Source organism: Oratosquilla oratoria, chromosome 7 (genome assembly GCF_046742065.1).
Source record: "Oratosquilla oratoria isolate Oo_2021 chromosome 7, ASM4674206v1, whole genome shotgun sequence".
NCBI lineage: Eukaryota > Metazoa > Arthropoda > Malacostraca > Stomatopoda > Squillidae > Oratosquilla > Oratosquilla oratoria.
Window position 1 is genome coordinate 82,391,692 of NC_134783.1, and position 21,915 is coordinate 82,413,606.

General features: G+C 35.8%; 1 protein-coding gene across 4 annotated transcripts in view; it reads right to left on the bottom strand.

The window, feature by feature from the left end:
* Positions 1-227: 227 nt before the first annotated feature.
* The window catches only part of Clbn (Nuclear export mediator factor NEMF homolog Clbn), a 105,431-nt gene continuing 83,743 nt past the window's right edge, over positions 228-21,915 (bottom strand). For all 4 annotated transcript variants that reach the window (XM_076188456.1, XM_076188459.1, XM_076188460.1 and 1 more), the window contains exons 17-19: positions 17,385-17,567; positions 9,682-9,794; positions 228-809 (exon numbers count right to left, since the gene is read on the bottom strand). In XM_076188456.1, coding sequence (XP_076044571.1) covers positions 611-809; positions 9,682-9,794; positions 17,385-17,567 — 495 coding nt within the window. In that variant the 3' untranslated portion in view covers positions 228-610. The remainder of the gene's footprint in view (positions 810-9,681; positions 9,795-17,384; positions 17,568-21,915) is intronic.

Sequence of the window (21,915 nt, forward strand, 5' to 3'; positions counted from 1 at the left end):
CTTTCAAGTCATCCCCCTGCTCCATGTATTTGAAAAAGAATAAGAAAAACCAATGAGCTATGCAACTAGAATGATCAAATCATACTGTTTGGTATACAGTATACATTATGAAAAGGCTTTTACTTATGTTACACAAAGGACTGACTCTTCCAGGGGATATGGAGAAATGAAACAAGATTTTCATCCATATATTTTCAAAACATAATGGCTGACAGAAATAGAAAAAAATTCTTTACTGTCTTTATTAAAATGCCTCTTAACAAGGCTTGAGAGAAACAAAACTAAACAATATTCAACAATATATTTAACCATATGACAAGACACCAAAGTCAGTTCAACAAATTTTGTAGTACAAATTTTTTCTTTAACTTTTTTAACATGATATGTACTATGCAATAAAAATGCTATTTTAATCCTTAGTATAATATATCAAAACAGTTTAATCTTTGCTTATTTCAACATCATATAATCTATAATTAAATATGTCAAGGTAATCTTGCTACTATTTTGATGAAATTATGGAAAATTATCATACAAGTTGTTCTGTAAGTGTAATGGCCATTGTCTTAATTCAAACTGTCAATATTAGCTAATCTCGTCAATCTATAACTTACTTTTTTGACTTGGAGCTCTGAGACACAGCCACTTTAACTTTTCCTGGAAGGTTTCGAGCCAAATCTTGGTCCTTTACGGACTTAAAAAGATCCTTTTCTCTACCTGAACAGGATTTATCTGTTAAAAAGTGGGCCATGGCTGTTTTGCAAGCTTTTCCCTTCTTCCCAGTTCCTGGAGTCATTTTTACTTTAAATCTGGAAAGAAAGAAAAAAAAAAAGAAAAGAAAAAGAAAAAAAAAAAATATATATATATATATACACACACACACACACATGAATCTTAAATATATTCAATTAACAAAAACAGAGTAGTCTGTTGAAGGATATAAGTGAAAATTTATAAATTAAAATCTTGTGAAGGATGAAATGTCTGGATAGATCAGTGACCAGCAGAATTCCACAAGGGTTGGCCCTGGGCCCTGTAATGTCTTTGATGTAAATCACACGATGGAGGGCATTACAAGCAACACTATCATGCATATAGATGAGGCTAAGATCACAAGAATAAAAACTAAATAAGACAGCAAAATGTTACAAAATCTTGACAACATATATGCACACAACCAATAATGGAATATAAAAATACAGAGTATTGTAAATAGGTAGAAGCTCAAAAAGACCTTCAATGAATTACTTAATGCAAAAAGAATCAATTACAAAAGCAGTCTGTCAATCTGTTACTCCAGGTCTCTTTTGCAGGAAACCCTTGGCTCCTAGGTAACTGCCAACAGCCACTAGGGAGCCCTGTAAGTCACTCAGGGAAGAAATATTGTGTTGTTGTCAGGGGATTGTATTGCAAAAACAAAAAAGAAAGATTTGGGAATGCTGGTCATGTGTTATGTGGCAAAAATATCAGCAAAATGTGGGTGTAGCATATTATATATTTTTTGCATCTGACCTAGTTATGGACCAAAAGGTCTCCTGTCAGCATGTTCTGCTTTTGTAATCCTTTGTAAAGTGGCTTTCTACTACATGAGCAAGATAATAAAAAAAATGCATGCAGAATGCCTGATCCATCCTGCACTGGATGCAGTGGTGTGGTCTATACATAAAATGAGGGATATAAACAAAATAGTAAATACAAAAGGCAGTGACCAAATTGGTTCTCCAAGCTATCAACAAGGCAGAAAAAGCACTGAGAGTAATAACAGGATGCACCAAAACCACTCCAGTTGGTTGCCTGCACTCTCAAACTAAAATCCTCCCTATAGAACATCACATAACATAATCCACCCAGCTGAACATAAAAAACACTACTCAAACATGTATAGGAGCCTTCCACCAGTACCACACAATACATCCACACAAAAACACATTTACACTCGGACCAATAAACAATCACTCCAAGACAGACCACCAAATTCAATATTACTCTACCATACCACTCAGACATCATTTCCACAGAAAAAATTCTCTCAAGAGAAGTAAAAACCACACTGGCACATTTGCATTAAGGACACCATCCAGCACTACAACAGTACCAACACAGAATAGGCCCGACCACAGATTCAAACTGCTCATGATACAGCCACCACACAGAAGGCATATCATCTCACCCTACAATGTTGCACACTCCCTTGACAATAACACAAAAACACAAAATTTCTTCCCCAAGTGACTTAGAAGCCTGACCAGTGGCCATTAACAGTTACCTGGGAACTATAGGTCTCCTGCAAGAGACCTTGAGCAACAGACTGACTGATCAAGTTAGTTCCTAGCCTTACAGATTAAACATATGAAAAGAGAGTGAAAGCATTGGGCCTACCACCACTGGAAGAGAGGAGAGAGAACACACACACACACACACATATATATATATATATATGTATATATGTATATATATATATATATATATATATACCTGTATATATGTATATATATATATATATATATATATATATATATATATATATATATATATATATATATATATATGCAAAGTAGACCACTTGGAAAAAGAAACTAACGAAGCAGAGCGCTTTCGTATATTACATCTTCAGTGCAACAAGTACATAGTGATAGGAATACATAGACAATATATACATGATACAAAGGAACAAGGACAGTTTGAATAAGCGTAGCGACCAATTACCCCCTGGAGAGCGGAAGGTCATTGTCAATTATCTTACGATGGTGGGGTGACATCAGGTCACAGTCGCCAAGGGTCACTGTTTCTACTAATGATATAGGGCGACATTAGGTCAATTCATTGGGTTACATTTTACCTGATATTATCTTACTAATTTCTTGACAAATGAAATTATCAAGTTTGTACAAGCCTTTATGTAGGTTGGTATTTTGATTACTGGTGGTATGAATCAAACTGCACTCTATTAAATTTCTTGCTATTATGTTGTTGGTATAATAGATTGCCTGGGCATTACCCCAATCAACTGGATGATTATTTAATTCAATATGCTTGAATATACCACTAGAATGATTGCCATCCCTAACATTTTTCTTGTGTTGTTCAATTCTAATGTTTAAGGGTTTGGCAGTTTGACCTATGTAAAATTGATTACACATTTTGCAAGGAATTTTATAAATGCATCCTTTTTTAATTTCAATACTATTGTTGATGAGTTTATGTTTTACTGTACTATCATGTTTAAAAACTACCTTTACGTTAAATCTTTTTAATAATTCTGTGATACTTAAAAATTTTTCTTGAAATGGTAAAATTAAAACATTATGATAATTGAAAGGTGATTTAGGCTGAGGAGTTAAAAATGATTTCCTTGCAAAATTGTAAGCAATATCAAGGAATTGCTTAGGGTATTTTAATTCTAGCCCAATGTTAAAAACATTTCTGATTTCTTCATCAATAAATTCAGGACTACAAATACGAAAAGCTCTTAAATACATTGAGGCAAATACTGTACGTTTAATATTATTTGGATGAGAAGAATAATAATGAATACATGAACTTACATTGGTTGGTTTACAATATACTTTAAATTTAAGGCTATTGTCATGACGTAGGATAGTGCAATCTAAGAAAGGTAAGGTACAATTTTTCTCAATTTCTAAAGTAAATTTAATAGAATCAACAAGGGTATTCAACTTAGTTAAAAAATTATGGACATTTTTTTTCTTCTGGCCAAAGCCATAAAATGTCATCAATATACCTAAGCCAAGGGATGTTAGGGGGGAAGATTGTGCGTAATATTTTAGTTTAAAAAAATTCCATGTATAAATTACTTAAAACTGGGGATAAAGGGTTTCCCATACTCATGCCGAATTTTTGGGAATAGAAATTACCATTGAATTGAAACTTACAATCTTTCAATTCAATGGTAATTTCTATTCCCAAAAATTCGGCATGAGTAAGTAATTTATACATGGAATTTTTTTAAACTAAAATATTACACACAATCTTCCCCCCTAACATCCCTTGGCTTAGGTATATTGATGACATTTTATGTCTTTGGCCAGAAGAAAAAAATGTCCATAATTTTTTAACTAAGTTGAATACCCTTGTTGATTCTATTAAATTTACTTTAGAAATTGAGAAAAATTGTACCTTACCTTTCTTAGATTGCACTATCCTACGTCATGACAATAGCCTTAAATTTAAAGTATATCGTAAACCAACCAATGTAAGTTCATATATTCATTATTATTATTCTCATCCAAATAATATTAAATGTACAGTATTTGCCTCAATGTATTTAAGAGCTTTTCGTATTTGTAGTCCTGAATTTATTGATGAAGAAATCAGAAATGTTTTTAACATTGGGCTAGAATTAAAATACCCTAAGCAATTCCTTGATATTGCTTACAATTTTGCAAGGAAATCATTTTTAACTCCTCAGCCTAAATCACCTTTCAATTATCATAATGTTTTAATTTTACCATTTCAAGAAAATTTGTTAAGTATCACATAATTATTAAAAAGATTTAACGTAAAGGTAGTTTTTAAACATGATAGTACAGTAAAACATAAACTCATCAACAATAGTATTGAAATTAAAAAAAGGATGCATTTATAAAATTCCTTGCAAAATGTGTAATCAATTTTACATAGGTCAAACTGCCAAACCCTTAAACATTAGAATTGAACAACACAAGAAAAATGTTAGGGATGGCAATCATTCTAGTGGTATATTCAAGCATATTGAATTAAATAATCATCCAGTTGATTGGGGTAATGCCCAGGCAATCTATTATACCAACAACATAATAGCAAGAAATTTAATAGAGTGCAGTTTGATTCATACCACCAGTAATTAAAATACCAACCTACATAAAGGCTTGTACAAAATTGATAATTTCATGTCAAGAAATTAGTAAGATAATATCAGGTAAAATGTAACCCAACGAATTGACCTAATGTCGCCCTATATCATTAGTAGAAACAGTGACCCTTGGCGACTGTGACCTGATGTCGCCCCACCATCGTAAGATAATTGACAAGGACCTTCCGTTCTCCAGGGGGTAATTGGTCGCTACGCTTATTCAAACTGTCCTTGTTCCTTTGTATCATGTATATATTGTCTATGTATTCCTATCACTATGTACTTATTGCACTGAAAGATGTAATATACGAAAGCGCTCTGCTTCGTTAGTTTCTTTTTCCAAGTGGTCTACTTTGCATAAGTGAACACACGTACCCGTGTTCTTATTAGCATATATATATATACACATATACATATACACACACACACACACACACATATATATATACATACACACACACACACACTTCAACGAATGGACGGCTTAGAAGACGTTCTGAAGAAAAGTGAAGTCTGTGGATCCCAACGCAAAGAGAAGTGCCTAGTGTTTTTGCAGGGTGGGGGGGAAATTGCTCGTGGAGTAGTGGGAACGTAGGGAAAGAGGAAAAGGGGAGGGATTACTGAGGGAAATGGAAGGAAATGAGGAGGGAGTAGACTTTGCCCAGCCAGACAAGCGGAAGGTAAACAAAAGACTTAGCGAGGATCAAATGTCTAATAAAAATGTAAAGATTAGAAGTATAGAGAGGAGCAATACAGAAGAAAGTGACGAGAATATGTTCCAGGGATTTAAAGAGGGTGGGGGGGACACAACCGCCCCCCCCCCCCCCCCCCCCCCCCCACCCGACTGATAAGACTAGAGGAGAGAGTTGATAAGGTGATCGAGGACTTGGAGCGTAAGTTAGGTAACGTAGACTCCATTTTCCAAAGAATTGAAAGGTTGGAACAACTAGAGAAGGCTAACAGAAACTTAACTGAAGAAATAGAGGACCTAAAAAGACAGTTAGGAAATGTAAAGGAGGAGAATGAGAAATTGAAGAAGAATAGTAATGAAAACAGAGAGAAAATAGCTACAGAAGCTAAAAATTGGAGAATAACTCAAGAAGGGAATAAGGTTTCATTCACTGACATAGTCAAACAGCAATTGAAAGAACATAATGAAGACTCAGTTATTAAAGTGATGAGACAGAAGAATATAGTAAGAGAATTAGCTGACAAAAAGAAATGTATAATTATATTAGGAATGGAAGAGAAACATAACCCAGATAGAACCGCAAGAATCAAGGAGGAAAATGAAAGAGTAAGCAGTTTATTAAAATTAGTCCAGGAAGATGAACCAGAAATTATAAAGGAAATTGAGGAAAAATTTAGACTAGGAAAATATAGTACAGATAAGACCAGACCAATTAAGATTAAATTCAGGTCACAAACAACAGCAGAGAAAATTCTATCCAAGACAGGGAAACTAGCAACAAATGATCAATATAAAAAGGTATGGATAAAAAGAGAAATGAATAAGGAGGAAAGAGAGGCAGAAAAGCAGAAAAGAATTGAAGCTAAGGCAAAAAACGAGGAAAGAACGGAGTCAGAGAAAGAGAGATTCTATTGGAGAGTAGTGAACATGAAAATAAAGCAGTTCGACATACTAAAGAAAAACATAAGGGAAACAGAGAATACAATGGAAGTGGCAGAAAACTAAGAGTGTCTTACACAAATATAGATGGATTGATAACAGGATTGAATGAACTGAATGATTATTTGAAAGAAAAAGAACCGGACATAATGGAATTGTAGAAACAAAATTAAAAGGCCCACTACCACCCAACAGTGTAGGACATGATACATACAATTATTGGATTAGAAAACAGAGAGAAAAAACAAGGGGGTGGAGTTATGTTCCTGACTCAGAAGGATATAAACGTGAAAGGTGTCATATATGGAAAGAATACAGTAGAGATGATTATGATAGAAGTGGAAGACCGAGATAAGAAGAGCAGAAAATTTGTGATCAATTATGTGCCTCCGAAAACAGCCTCATGGGAGGAGAGTGAACATAAAATATGTTAGAAGACACAAAGATAGCATTAACTAAAATAATGGAAGACGGAGGAAGAATAGTTATGATGGGCGACTTTAATTGCAAAGAAATCTGCTGGGAAGAAATGACAGTAAAGAGTGGTGATGACTCATGGGGAAATGCTCTACTTGAGATGATTACTGACCATTCAATGACACAATGGATACAAGAGAACACTAGGTATAGAAATGAAGAAGAACCATCGAGGCTAGACTTAATAATTACATCTGAACCTAGAATAGTGGACAAGATTGAATATAAAACACCAATAGGTAAAAGTGACCACATATTGATTGAACTGGAACTTAATGAAGAAAAATATATGAAAAGAAATGAACAATATAGAAAAGGAAGAATGATGTATGAAAAAACAAACTTTGATAAAATAAGAGAATTCTTCCAACAAGAAAACTGGGAAGAAATATACAAAGAAGAAACAACAGTGGAAGAGAAATGGAATATTTTGACAAAAATTTACAAAAAAGGAGTGGAAAAGTATGTCCCAAGACAAAAACAAGAAAAAGAATATGTAAAATGCTGGTACAACAAAAGTTGTAGGGAGTTAAAGGACAAAAGAGACAAAACCTGGAACAGATGGAAAAAAGACAGAAGACCTGAAAAATGGAAAAATATATACTGGTTATAGAAATGAATATGTACAAAAGTGCAGAGAGGAAAAAAGAAAATAATGAAAAAGATGTTTATAGAAAAGTGTAAAGATCAACCAAAACTATTCTACAGATTTGTAAACAATAAACTGAAAAAACAAACAAGACTTGGAGAAATTAAGACAAGGAGGAGTTTGAATACACTGAGGAAATGGAAATGGCAGAAATTATGAACAAACATTTTAAATCAGTGTTTACAAGGGAAAATATACAACCTGAAGAGATTGAGTGGAAAGAAAAAGTCCCCCCTATGGAAGAAATAGAAGTAAAAAAGAATGAAAATATTGACCACACTTGGGTAATTTTGATGTCAGAAAATCGCATGGGCCAGATGAAATAGCAAACTGGATTCTGAAAGAATGCAGGAATGAACTGGCAGACAAAATACATAGCATAATAAGCAGTTCCTTAAAAGAAGGAAAAGTTCCAGAAGATTGGAAAAAAGCAAATATAGTACCTATATATAAAGGAGGAAATAAAGAAGAACCTACCAACTATAGACCAGTCTCTCTAACAAGTACAATAGCAAAAATATGTGAAAGAATTATCAAAAGTAGATGGGTAAAATACTTGGAAAAAAACAACGTACTAAATCCAAGGCAATTTGGATTCAGACAAGGACGATCATGCGTCACCAATTTAATATGTTTCTATTCAAGGCTAATAGATATAATACAAGAAAGAGATGGATGGGCTGATTGTGCATTTCTAGACCTAAAAAAAAGCTTTTGACAAAGTACCACATAAGAAGTTGCTTAAGAAATTAGAATATGAAGGAGGAATACAAGGTAAATTGCTAAATTGGATGGAAGACTTTTTTGCAAGAAAGAAAAAATGAGAGGTAGTGATAAGAGATCAGCACTCAAAAATGGAATGAAGTAATAAGCGTGTCCCGCAGGGAACAGTTCCGGCCCCAATAATGATTGCGATATATATTCATGATATGGATGAAGGAATTGAAAGCTATATGAGCTTCTTTGCAGATTGAAGCAAAATTACTGAAAAGAGTGAAAACTGAAGAAGATTGTGAATCACTACAGAGAGATCTAAATAAAGTACAAGAATGGAGTAGGAAGTGGGAGATGGAGTTCAATACAAAAAAGTGTAGTATAATGAATTTGGAAAAAGCAAAAACAGAATAACAGGATCATATAATTTGGGAAAAGAAGGAATAAAAAAAAGTAGAAAAAGAGAAGGACCGGGGAGTCATTGTTATGAATAATATGTCACCTGAGAAACTTATAAATAAGATTTTTTGGAGAAACTTATAATTTAATAAGAACAATCAAAGTGGCATTTACATACCTGGATGAAGAAATGGTGAGGAAAATCCTAATCACCCTGATAAGACCAAGATTGGAATATGCAGCAACGATATGGTCACCAAGTACAAAAAAATGTATAAAAAAAACTTGAAAGAATACAAAGAGCAATTACAAAACTGGCACCAACACTCTCAAAAAAAATCATATGAAGAGAGACTACAAAAACTTAAACTACAGACACTAGAGCAAAGAAGAGAGAGAGGAGATTTGATAGCTATTTACAGAATCATGAAAGGCATAGAAATTACTGATAGAGAGAATCTGATAAAATGGGATGACAGAAATACAAGAGGACACGGAAAGAAAATAAAAAAAGACAGCTATAGAAGAGATTTTAAAAAGAACAGCTTTCCTCACAGAGCAATAGACAGTTGGAACAAGTTAGATGAGAAAGTGGTGTGTGCAAAAACAATACATGAATTTAAAAATAGTTTAGATAAAATGAGATATGAAGACGGGACCCCCACGAGCATAGCTCCCCTTCCCGTAAAATACAACTAGGTACAACTAGGTACAACTAGGTAAAATACATATATATATATATATATATATATATATATATATATATATATATATATACAGTACATGTACATATACACACACACACACACATATATATATATATATATATATATATATATATATATATACACACACACACATATATACACTACCATACTTCTTTAACATTTCATGCCAAACACTTTATTCAGAAAATTTACAATAACACTACTCATAAATCATCATTATTTATAAACTTACTTGTAATTGGTCATGGTGGGATATGGAGCACAAACAGGAATGGCATAAAGTAATTCATCCTCAGTAACAGGATTAGCAGTTAAAGTATCCAGGATACTTAGGTCATCAAGTACCTTACAAGAAGAAAAATAAATCTATTTCAAAATTCTACATGATGTCACATTATCCACATTTTGTTAAGAGATGGTTGCTCTTACTGAACATGAAAAATTATTAATTTGAATGTCAAGATCTAGTAACTTATATAAAAATGGAAGAGGGATTGAGGAAGTTGGTGACAGAGTTTGGGAGAGTGTGTGAAAGAAGAAAGTTTAAGATAAATGTGGGTAAAAGTAAGGTGATGAGATGTACAAGGGGTGAAGGTGGCAGTAGACTGGAAGTGAGCATTAAGGGAGAGCAACTGGAGGAAGTGGATAGTTTTAGATACTTGGGGCGAATGTGGCAGAAAAGGGTGGATGTAGAATGTAGATAGAGAGAAGTGAGTAAATGCTTTGTTGGATTAAAAAGTGTAATGAGATATAGACATTTGGGAATGGATGCTAAGAAGAGATTGTATGAAGGAGTGATTGTGCCAACAGCACTGTATGGGGCAGAAACATGGAACATAAGTGAGGAAGAGAGGAGTTTGAATGTGTTTGAGATGAGGTGTCTGAGAAGTATGATGGAGGTTACTAGGTTGGATAGAGTGAGAAATGAGGAGGTGAGGAGGAGAACAGGGGTGGTAAGGGAGTTGGGAGATAGGGTGGATGAAAGAGTATTGGGATGGTTTGGACACATGGAAAGAATGAGTGAAGAAAGACTAGTAAAAGAGGTATGGAAGGCAGATGTGGAGAGAGTGAACATGAGGGGACGACCTAGGATGAGATGGATGGATGGGGAGAAAGGGGCTTTGATGAAGAGGTGAATGTCTGTTAAGGAAGGACAGGAGAGGACACAAGATAGGGGTGAATGGAGAATGGTTGTATATGGATGATGATGTGATGCATGAGGCAGAATGAGTGGGGGGATGGGGGGTGAGGTAGTATGTGTGAGAAAAATTTGATGCAGCCCGAAGGGATTTCTCCCCATCTTCTCCTTTTCTGCATGAGGGGACGGAGAGGGGGGGGTTTGCCGATTTAATGAAGCTGCCTTGCTGTGGATGTGCTGTGTCTTGCAACACTGCTTCTGACCCAGGGCAGTGGACAAGATGCAAGGATGACCCATCATCCAGGAGGTGCCAAGATGAGAGGGAGGGTAGAGGGTGGAGTGGAGTGGATTAGGAATGGAATGGGTGGGAATAGTTTTTATGCCTTTGTTTTTTGGCTACCTCCCTTATAAGGAGAATAAAGCCTCTGGTATATGTATGTATATAAATGGCAACTTTTATCATCTCAAAAAGTTAACAAGAAGTTACTGGTAATCTAATACTATACAAGGAATGAAGTGATGAATCACTTGAGTAATCTCGATGTCAGAAAATTGCATGGACCAGATGAAATGGCAAACTGGATTTTGAGAGAATGCAGGAATGAACAAAATACATCGTCTATTAATTAACCACTTCACTCCGGGGCACATCGCACGTCTGGCAGCATTAGCTGCCCGACGTGCGATGTTGCATCATAATAATTGCATTATAAAAAATAAAGTCAGTGCTCAATCGTTTGTTCTCTTTCACCCGTGAATTTTGATAACCATAGAAAATATGATGAAGCCAGTTTAGAGAGAATGGAGGTTACATAGGTATGACTGCAATAAATATAATCAAGACACCGACGTTGGCATCACTGCGTACCCACCTGCTCCTCATGACGCCTACATAGGCGTCACCGTATGGAAGTGGTTAAGCAGTTTATTGAAAGGAGGAAAAGTTCCAAAGACTGGAAAAGAGCAAATATAATACCAATATATAAAGGGGGAAACAAGGAAGACCCTACTAACTATAGACTGGTCTCTCTTACAAGTACATACATACATATACCAAGGCTTTTTCCCCCTTACAAGGGGGGTAGCCAAAAAGAAAAAGGCATAAAATCATTCCCACCCATTCCATCCCTGAATACCTCTTACCATCCCTCTTACAAGTATGATAGCTAAAATTTGTGAAAGAATTATCGAAATTAGATGGGTAAGGCATTTGGGGAAAAAAAAAAACATACTAAGTGAGGCGATTTGGATTTAGACAAGGATGATAATGTGTCACAAACTTAATGTGTTTCTATTCAAGGTTAACAGATGTAATACGAGAATGAGATGGATAGGTTGATTGTTCATTTCTAGACCTGAAAAAAGCTTTTGATAAGGTACCACATAAGAAGTTGCTAAAGAAATTAGAAACTGCAGGAGGAATACAGTGCAAACTGCTGAAGTGGATGGAAGACTTCTTGCAGGAAAAAAAATGAGAGTGGTGATAAGAGACAAACACTATAATTGGGATGAGGTGATAAGTGGAGTTCCACAAGGAACAGTTCTGGCCCCAATAATGTTTGCTATGTATATTAATGATATGGATAAAGGAATTGAAAGTTATATGAGCTTCTTTGCGGATGATGCAAAATTGTTGAAAAAAGTGAACACTGAAGAAGACTGAGTTGCTACAGAATGATCTCAATAAAATATGGGAATGGAGTAGGAAGTGGGAGACAGAATTCAATATTAAGAGGTGTATTATAATGGAATTTGGAAGAAGCAAAAAAAGAATAGTGGGATCATATAAATTGGGAGAAATAAAAAAAGTAGAAAATGAGAATGACCTGGGAGTCATTATTATGAAAAATATGTCCCCTGAGAAACATATATACAAAATTTATGGAGAAACTTATAATCTAATACGAACAATCAAAGTGGTATTTACATACCTGGATGAAGAAATGGTGAAGAAAATACTAGTCACTTTGATAAGACCAAGATTGGAGTATGCAGCGATGACGTGGTCACCAAGTACAAAAAAATGTATAACAAAACTTGAAAGAATACAAAGAGCAATTACAAAATTGGCACCAACACTCTCAGAACTATCATATGAAGAGAGACTAGCAAAACTTGAGCCACAGACATTAGAGCAAAGGAGAGAGGGGACTTGATAACTATTTATAGAATCATGAAAGCTATAGAAACTATTGATAGAGAGGATCTAATAAATTGGGATAGTAGAAATACAAGAGGACATGGAAAGAAAATCAAGAAAGACATTTATAGAAGAGACCTGAAAAAGAACAGCTTTCCCCACAGGGTAATAGACGTTTGGAACAAGTTAGATGAGAAAGTGGTGTGTGCAAAAACAATACATGCTTTTAAAAACAGTCTAGATAAAACGAGATATGAAGACGGGACACCACGAGCATAGCTCCCCTTCCCGTAAAATACAACTAGGTAAATACACACACGTCGGACTAACAGTGAAGATTGGAATTCTGGAAAGAAACACAATTTTTGTGGATTACAGCGACGAGAGAGTACCTGTATTGCATTAGTAGGGAAGGGGAAAGCTTGGGGTGTAGTGGGCAGGTGAAAAGGAAAAGGGGAGACATTATTGAGGAAAATGGAAGGAAATGAGGAAGGGGGCAAATGGGCCCTGGACATCAGAAGGGGTGTCAACAAAAGGTGTGCAGAACACACAGATGAGGTGGAACAGGGGAGCAGAGGTATCAAAAGCAGAAATATAGATAATAGCAGCTCAATGGAATGAGAAGATAAATGCTTTTATGGATTTAATGAGGGAGGAGATGACAACCTCCCCCAACTAGTAAATCTAGAGGGGAAACTAAAAAAGAAAAAAATGAATGAAGCATGAGAGGTTAGGTTTAACCACTTCCATACGGTGACGCTTACGTAGGCGGCATGAGGAGCAAGTGGGTACTTGATGATGCCGACGTCGCCATCTTGATTATATTTCTTGGAGTTGTACCTACATAATTTCCATTCTCTCTAAACTGGCTTCATCAATTTTCTATGGTTATCAAAATACACGGGTGAAAGAGAACAAACAATTGAGCACTGACTTTATTTTTTATAATGCGATTATTATGACACAACATCGCACGTCGGGCAGCTAATGCTGCCAGACGTGCGATGTGCCCCGGAGTGAAGAGGTTAACCAATTAACACTAGTTACTGGAAGAACTATAGGAGAATCAAAAGCTAACTAAAGAATTAAAAAGACAGTTAAAAGAAGTAAAGGATGAGTATGAGGAATAAAAGAGGAATAATAGAGAGTATAAAGAGTCCATAGCAAAAGAGGTAAGTGGTTGGAAAAAAGTACAAGAGAACAATAAAATTGAATTTAGAGATATAGTGAAACAACAGATAAAAGAACAAACTAAGGACACAGTTATTAAAGTGATGAGGGAGAAGGAGAATATAGTAAGAGACTTAGTGGATAAAAAGAAATGTATAATTATATTAGGGATGGAAGAGAAGCATAATCCAAATAGGACTACAAGAGAAGCATAATCCAAATAGGACTACAAGAGTAAAGAAGGAAAAAGTAAATAAGATATTAGAAGTAGTTCAAGAAGATGAACCAGAAACAGGGAAAGAAATTGAAGAATATATATACTAGGGAAATACAATACTGATAAGACACGACCAATTTAGGTTAAATTCAGGTCACAAATGACAGCAGAGAATATCTTAGCAAAAACAGGAAACTAGCAGTGATCAATATAAACAGGTATGGATTAAATGAGAGATGAATAAAGAGGAAAGAGAGGATGAGAAAACAAAAAGAATATAAGCTAAAAAAAAAAAAAAAATGAAAACAGAACAGAGACAAAGAGAAATTCTATTGGATAGTGGATATGAAAGTGAGAAAATGGTTCATAGCAGAGAAAAAAGGAAGGGAAACTGAAAACACGATGGAGGTAGCAGAAAATTAAAGTGTCTTACACAAATATAGATGGCCTAATAACAGGCTTGAATGAACTGAATGATTACCTTAAGGAAAAAGAACCAGACATAATAGGAATTGTAGAGACAAAATTGAAAGGTCCATTACCACCCAACAGTGTAGGACATGGTGCATATAATTATTGGATTAGAAACAGAGAGGTAAAACAATGGGGTGGAGTTATGTTCCTCACTAAGAAGGATATAAATGTGAGGAATATCACATATGGAAAGAATAGAGTAGAGGTGATTATGATGGAAGTGGTGGACAAGGTGCAGGGATGACCCATCATCCAGGAGGTGCTAAGATGGGAGGGAGGGTGGAGAGGAGTGGAGTGTATTTAGGGATGGAATGGGTGGGAATGATTTTATGCCTTTTTCTTTTTGCCTACCTCCCTTGTAAAGGGGAAAAAGCCTTGGTATATGTATGTACCACATAAGAAATTGCTAAAGAAATTAGAAACTGCAGGAGGAATACAGGGCAAACTGCTGAGAGCAATGACAAAGTTGGCACCAGCTCTTTCCAAATTAACATACGAACAGAGATTATCCAAATTGGAACTAACAACACTGGAGCAGAGAAGAGAGGTGATCTATTGACTATCTATAGAATCATGAAAGGAATGGAAATCCTTGAAAGGAATGATTTACTAAAAAGTGACAATGGAAAAATAAGAGGATATGTAAAGAAATTCAAAAAGGATAACTATAGAAGAGATCTGGGAAAAAAAAAAAAAAAAAAGAAGCTTCCCACACAGAATGCTGGATATCTTGAATAATCTAGATGAAGAAACAGTGTGTGCAAACACTATTCAAGATTTTAAGAAAAAACTTGAGGCTGAAAGATACAAAGATAGTTCACCACAAGCATAGCTCCCTTCCCGTATAATACAACTAGGTAAATACACTCGAGCTACAGAACTGTAAACATCTCTTCTTTTGTGCTCTGCAGAAGAGGAAAATTCTTGGTTATACAACAAAAGAAGTAACCCTGGTTTGTACTGAATGGGAGGGGAGCAATTGTGGATGGCCACAATGAAGTCTCTGCAGTGCTAGTTAGACGTAATAAGAGAAAATGAAGGAAAACAACGATAAGTTTGAATCAAAAGATGACTCGACAGCAAAGACATCTAGGGGCGCCATGCCGAAGTATGATATAAACAGGCATTATGAAACACCAGTGGTAAGACGAATATATGATGAATTGTTTTCAGGTTTTGGTAAGTACAAAAGATGGAATTTAAGTTGAATCTTAGACATAGAAAGGGCAATGAGTAAAATTAGAAAATGGTGGGAGAACAAAGTCATGGAACTATGGAAAGAAATTTGGGAATTAATGGATTGCTTAGCCCAAGCTAACACTGAGATTTCCAACCTGAGAAAAACTCAGAACTAAGAACCGAACTTAAGGTAATGAAAAATTATATAATAGAGGTTAAGTGTGAAAATAAAAAGAGGAAAATTAATACTACCAATAGTGAAAACCTAAAAAAAAGAAATGAGGTAAATAACAAAATACAAAAAATGACTGAAAGAATTGAAGAAAACTTTGGTAAGGAAAGTATGCAAAAGATTAAGAAATGGAAGGAAAACAGAGAAAATGAAGAAATTGCCTTTAAAGAAATAGTCCAACAACAGATGCAGGAAAATGGAAAAGTTACAATCATTCAAGTAATTAAAGAAAAGGCAAATTGGGTTAGAGATGCTGTGGACTGAAAAAAATGTATTGTGGTATATAGACTAAGGGAAAAACATGGTCTGGCAAGGTACATGAGAGAAAAAGAAGAAAAAGAAATAGCAATAGCAATCTTAAAAGACATAAAGGATGGTGATTGGGAAGTTGAGAAAGATATAGACAATGTGTATTGGATGGAACATTATTTTACGGAAAGAGATCTACCCCTAAAGATAAAACTAAGATCACAAATGGCAGTAATGGACATATTAGAAAAAGCAAGTTGGCAAGGAGTGAACATTACAATAAGATATGGATAAAAAGAGAAATGAGTGTTGAGGAATTAGAAAAAGAGAAGACACTAACAGATGAAGCTAAGGAAAAAAATGCAATGAGAATGGAGACTGAAAGCATGGACTTCTATTGGAGGGTAATCAACATGAGATTGTGAAAATGGTAATTCAAAATGGGCAAAGTAAAAACAGAAAAAAAGATGGAGAAAGGAAAAATTAAAAGTGGCCTATACTAACATTGATGGATTACTTTCAGGACTGAATGAACTAAATGATTACCTGTTAGAAGAAAAATATAGAAGATCATATGAGAAATGAAGGATGAGGACTGCAAATTAGTACAAGTGAAAAGGAGAGGGAACCATTTTGGATTTAAATGACTGTATGGAGAGTTCTATGAGGAATGTAAATGTAGTGGTGTAGGGAATCTCAATACTAGAATATGAGCCAATAGATAGAGCAACAGAGATATAAGGTGGTAGGAAGGAACTGCAGTGGAGAGATGTGTACTGAAAGGGAAATGATATTAAACAGTGTTTACAAAGGGAGACAAGCAAAATATATATGGGCCAGGGTGGTGGATAGAAGGGTGTCCCAAGGGCATTAATGGACTATGTAATCTATCTATATACCAAGGGCTTCTTCCCCCTTATGAGGGAGGTATCCAGTCTGTGTGTGTATGCATTTTTATATGGACATGCTTTTAATGTTTGAGTAATACATTGCTAATGGCTGCAGCACTGAGGGGATTGTGAAATTTAAAACTAAATATCACTGAAATGAAGATTCTACAGATTTAATGTATAAAACTGTTCAATGAAATATTATAAAGCCAAAAATAGTACACATGGGTATATATCTTTTCTTACCTGTCCAACTTCATCTTCATCATCATCATCTATTTTCTGTGCCCTTGCTTTTTCTATAGGTTTATCCTGGACATCTTTATTGACTTGATGGTCTCCTCCAGTCTTGTTCCCTTTTGATCCTATGTTTCCCTTTTCTCTCTTTACATCTTTGCTTTTCTTGTTCCCTTTATTGTTTCCTGCAGACTGCATTATAAGTTTATAAATTAAGCCACAAATTTTGAGTATGTAAATTAAACTAATTTTATTAACATGAAATAAACATTAAAAACAATATTTGGCTGCACTAAAACAACCCTTATAGAACATCTACACTCATAAGCCTGAATCCTTTCCATAGAGCACCACATGATAATGATATGCACACAGCTCTTAGCACAATCCCTCAAACCCAGCTATCCCTCACACTATTTCACACAAACACCAATCATTAATAAAAAAAGAAACATACTCTTCACACATCTACAATAATGTGTCACTTGTACCTCCAAACACATCCACTCAAATAATAAAACAAGCACTCCTAGAATGATATCTTATCTATCTATATACTGAGAGTTTCACCCCCTTTTAAGGATGGTAGCTAAGTCACAGGCATGCACCTATTCCCATCCATTTCACTCCCCTCCACCACTCTTTCCAACCATCCCATCTCAGCTCCTCAAGGATGACAGGTCATCCCTGCAACCACCAACTGGGTCAAATGCAATGCAGCAAGACAGAGTACATCCACAGCAAGGCCACTTCATTAAATTAGTGACTCACCCTCTCCATCCCCTCATGCAGAAAAAGAGACGATGGGGAAAAATCTCTTTGGGCTGAGTCAAAATATTCACACGCAAGCACCCCCTACTCCCCATCCTTGCATAACAGTATCACCCATACACATTCATTCTCAACTCATCCCTATCTCTTGCCTTCTCCCTTTCTTGATTAACAGAAATTCCCCTCTTGTTCAACACCCCCTTCACCCCATCCATCCATCTCATCCTCAGTCATCCCCTCAAGTTCACTCCCTCCACCTCTGCCTTCCACACCTCTTTTACTAATCTTTCATCACTCATTCTTTCCATGTGTCCAAACCATCCCAATAATCTTTCATCAGCCCTATCTGCCATCTCCTTTTCCACTCCTGCTCTCCATCTCAACTCATTTCTCACTCTATCCAATCTAGTAATCTTTACCATACTTCTCAAACATTTCATCTCAAACACATTTAAACTTTTCCTCTCTGCCCCATACATTGCTGTCGGCACAATCACCCCTTCATACAATCTCCTCTTTGCATCCATTCCCAGTTGCCTATTTCTCATAACACTTTTTAATCCCCCAAGGCATTTACTTGCTTCTCTCAATCTACAATTTACCTCTACCTCCATTCCTCCCTTTCCTGCCACATGTGACCCCAAATACCTAAAGCTATCCACTTCCTCCAGCCTCTCTCCTGTAAGACTTACTTTCAACTCACTGCCATCCTCTACCCTTGTATATCTCATCACCTTGCTTTTACCCACATTTACCTTCAACTTTCTATTGCATACCTTTCCAAACTCCATCACTAACTCACATTAATCCGTCAAGAAACAACAACTGGCTCACCTCTACTCTCCATTTTCTTTAACAATCTCCAGTCCCTGCCTATTACCCTTTCCTTTAACTCCTGCACCAGCCCATCCATGTACACATTAAACATCAATTCACTAGAATCAGTACAGAGAGGAATGACCAAAATGATACATGGGCTCAGAAATTTACCTTATGAGAAGAGGCTTAGGCACCTTAACTTACACTCTTCGGAAAGACACAGAATGCAAGGTGATCTAATGGAGGTGATAAAGGATGATGCAAACAAGGTCATCATATTAAGACAACAGGGCAGGACTCGCACTAATGGATTTAAATGAGATAAATTTAAGAAGGAAATAGGCAAGAACTGGTTTGCCAACAGAGTGGTTAACAGATAGAATAGACTTAGTAACCACGTAGTGAGTGATGAAACTATCGGTTGTTTTAAGAAACGGTTAGACAACTTTATGGATGGGGATAACAGGTGGTGATGGACATGGAACTGCCTAGTGTAGGCCTCATGGTCTCTTGGAGTCTCCTTCATTCTTATATTCTATTACTTTTGTAAACTATTGACTATCCTTAACAGCTTCCTCCCCCAACCCCTAATATCTGCAAAACCTCTCCCAGTGCCTTCCTATCTACCTGTCATAAACCTTTTCCAAATCCATAAAGCCCCTCCCCCCCCAAAAAAAAAAAAAAAATCAATCCTAAAGCTTTCTCACATATCTGCCTTACCACAAAAATCTGATCTATACAAACTCTACCTTTCCTAAACCCACACGGTTCCTCACTAATTACTCCCTGTTTCTCTCCTAATCCTCTCAATTAAAACCCTTCCATCAGCCTTCCCAACTATGCTCAACAAACTCATCCCTGCATTGATACAGTACCAACACAAGAACAGCATTGGATGTGGTCTTAAATTTATTGTCTCCAGATTTGCTGATTATACTAAGTCTTCTCTTCCACTAACAAAAGCCCATCCATTTCCCTTACCTTCTCTTCACCTGACTTCCCTCTGTGCACATTATTTTTTCACTTCTTTCCAATTTTTTTTATTTTTTTTTATTTTCAAAAGTCTAAAGGTGGGGTTACACTAGTGAACAGAATACTTAAAGTGCAACCTATGCATTTGTCCATCCTATAACAAGTGGTTAGACAAAGTTTAGCCTTACCATATAGAGATGTTCCCACTAATTATGTAAAAGGAGCTACAACAATAAGAGACTCTCATAGGTATTTACCTAGTTGTATCTTATGGGAAGGGGGAGCTAAGCTCATGTTGTCCCATCTCTCAATATCCAGTTTGCTCTTAAATTCTTGTATTATTTTTGCACACACTGTTTTTACATCCAATGTGTTCCATATATCTACCACTCTGTGGGGAAAGATGTTCTTTTTCAGGTTCCTTCTATAATTGTCCTTTTTAAGCTTCTTTCCATGTCCTCTTGTGTTTCTCTTATTCCAATTTATTAAGTCTTCTCTGTCAAGGACTTCCATGTCTTTCATAATTCTGTAGATGGGCAACAAGTCAACTCTCTCCTCTGCTTCACAGTTGGCAACTCCAATTTTAACAATCTTTCTTCATATGAGTTTTTTGATAGTTCTGGCACCATCCTCATAACTGCTCTCTGGATTCTCTCAATCTTCTTTATATTCTTTATTGTACTGGGTGACCACAGTGTCGCTGCATACTCCAATTTAGGCCTTATCATTGTGACTAGCATTCTCTTTACCATTTCTTCATCCAAGTAGGTAAAAGCCATTCTTATTGCTCTTAGTAAGTTATAGGTTTTGCTGACATTTTTGTTTACATGTTTGTCAAGGGACATATCTTTTGTGATGATCACTCCCAGATCTTTTTCAGATCCCTCTTTATTTACTTCTTTTTCACCAATTTTATATCTTCCTGATATCCTTTTTCTACTTTTCCCAACCATTATGCTACATCTTATAGAGTTGAATTCCACTTCCCACTTTTGACTCCATTCCCAAACCCTGTTTAGATCTCTCTGTAATGATTCACAGTCCGTTTCAGTACTCACTTTTTTTTCTAACAGTTTTGCATCATCTGCAAAGAAGCTCATTTAACATTCCACTTCTTCATCCATGTCATTCACATAAGTGGCAAACATTATTGGAGCCAGCACTGATACTTGTGGGACTCCACTAATTACCTCTTCCCAAGTAGAAATCTTATCTCTGAGCACCACTCTCATTTTTCTTCCATGCAAAAAGTCCTCCATCCACTTCAGTAGTTTACCTTGTATCCCTCCTTTGGTTTCCAACTTTTGTGAGGAACTTTATCAAAAACTTTTTGTAGATCTAGGAAAGTGCAATTGGCCCATCTGTCCCTTTCCTGTATTACATACATACATATACCAAGACTTTTTCCCCCTTACAAGGGAGGTAGCCAAAAAGGACAAGGCATAAAATCATTCCCACCCATTCCATCCCTGAAAACACTCCACACCCCTCCACCCTCCCTCCCATCTTAGCACCATCCCTGCACCCTGTCCACTGCCCTGGGTCAGAAGCAGTGTCCTGTATTATAATTAGTAATATTGAGTAAAAGCAGATTCAGTTTGTGGTGCCTGATCTTCCCTGTCTAAATCCGAATTGTCTCGGATTCAGTATATTATTCTCCTCCAGATGTTTTATCCATCTATTTTTTATAACATTTTTTTGAGATTTTAGCTACTGTGCTTGTAAGGGAAACTGGTCTGTAATTTGTTGGGTCTTCTTTATTTCCTCCTTTTTAAATTGGCACAATATCAAAATTTTTCCAGTCTTCTGGCATTTTTCCTTATTTAAGTGAGCAACATATGATGTTGTATATTTTGTCTACTAGTTCTTTACATTCTTCTAATATCCAATTTGCTATTCCTTCCAGGCTGTGTGATTTTCTGACATTGAGGTTCGTTATATGATCTACTATTTCCTTCCATGTTATTATGATTTCCTT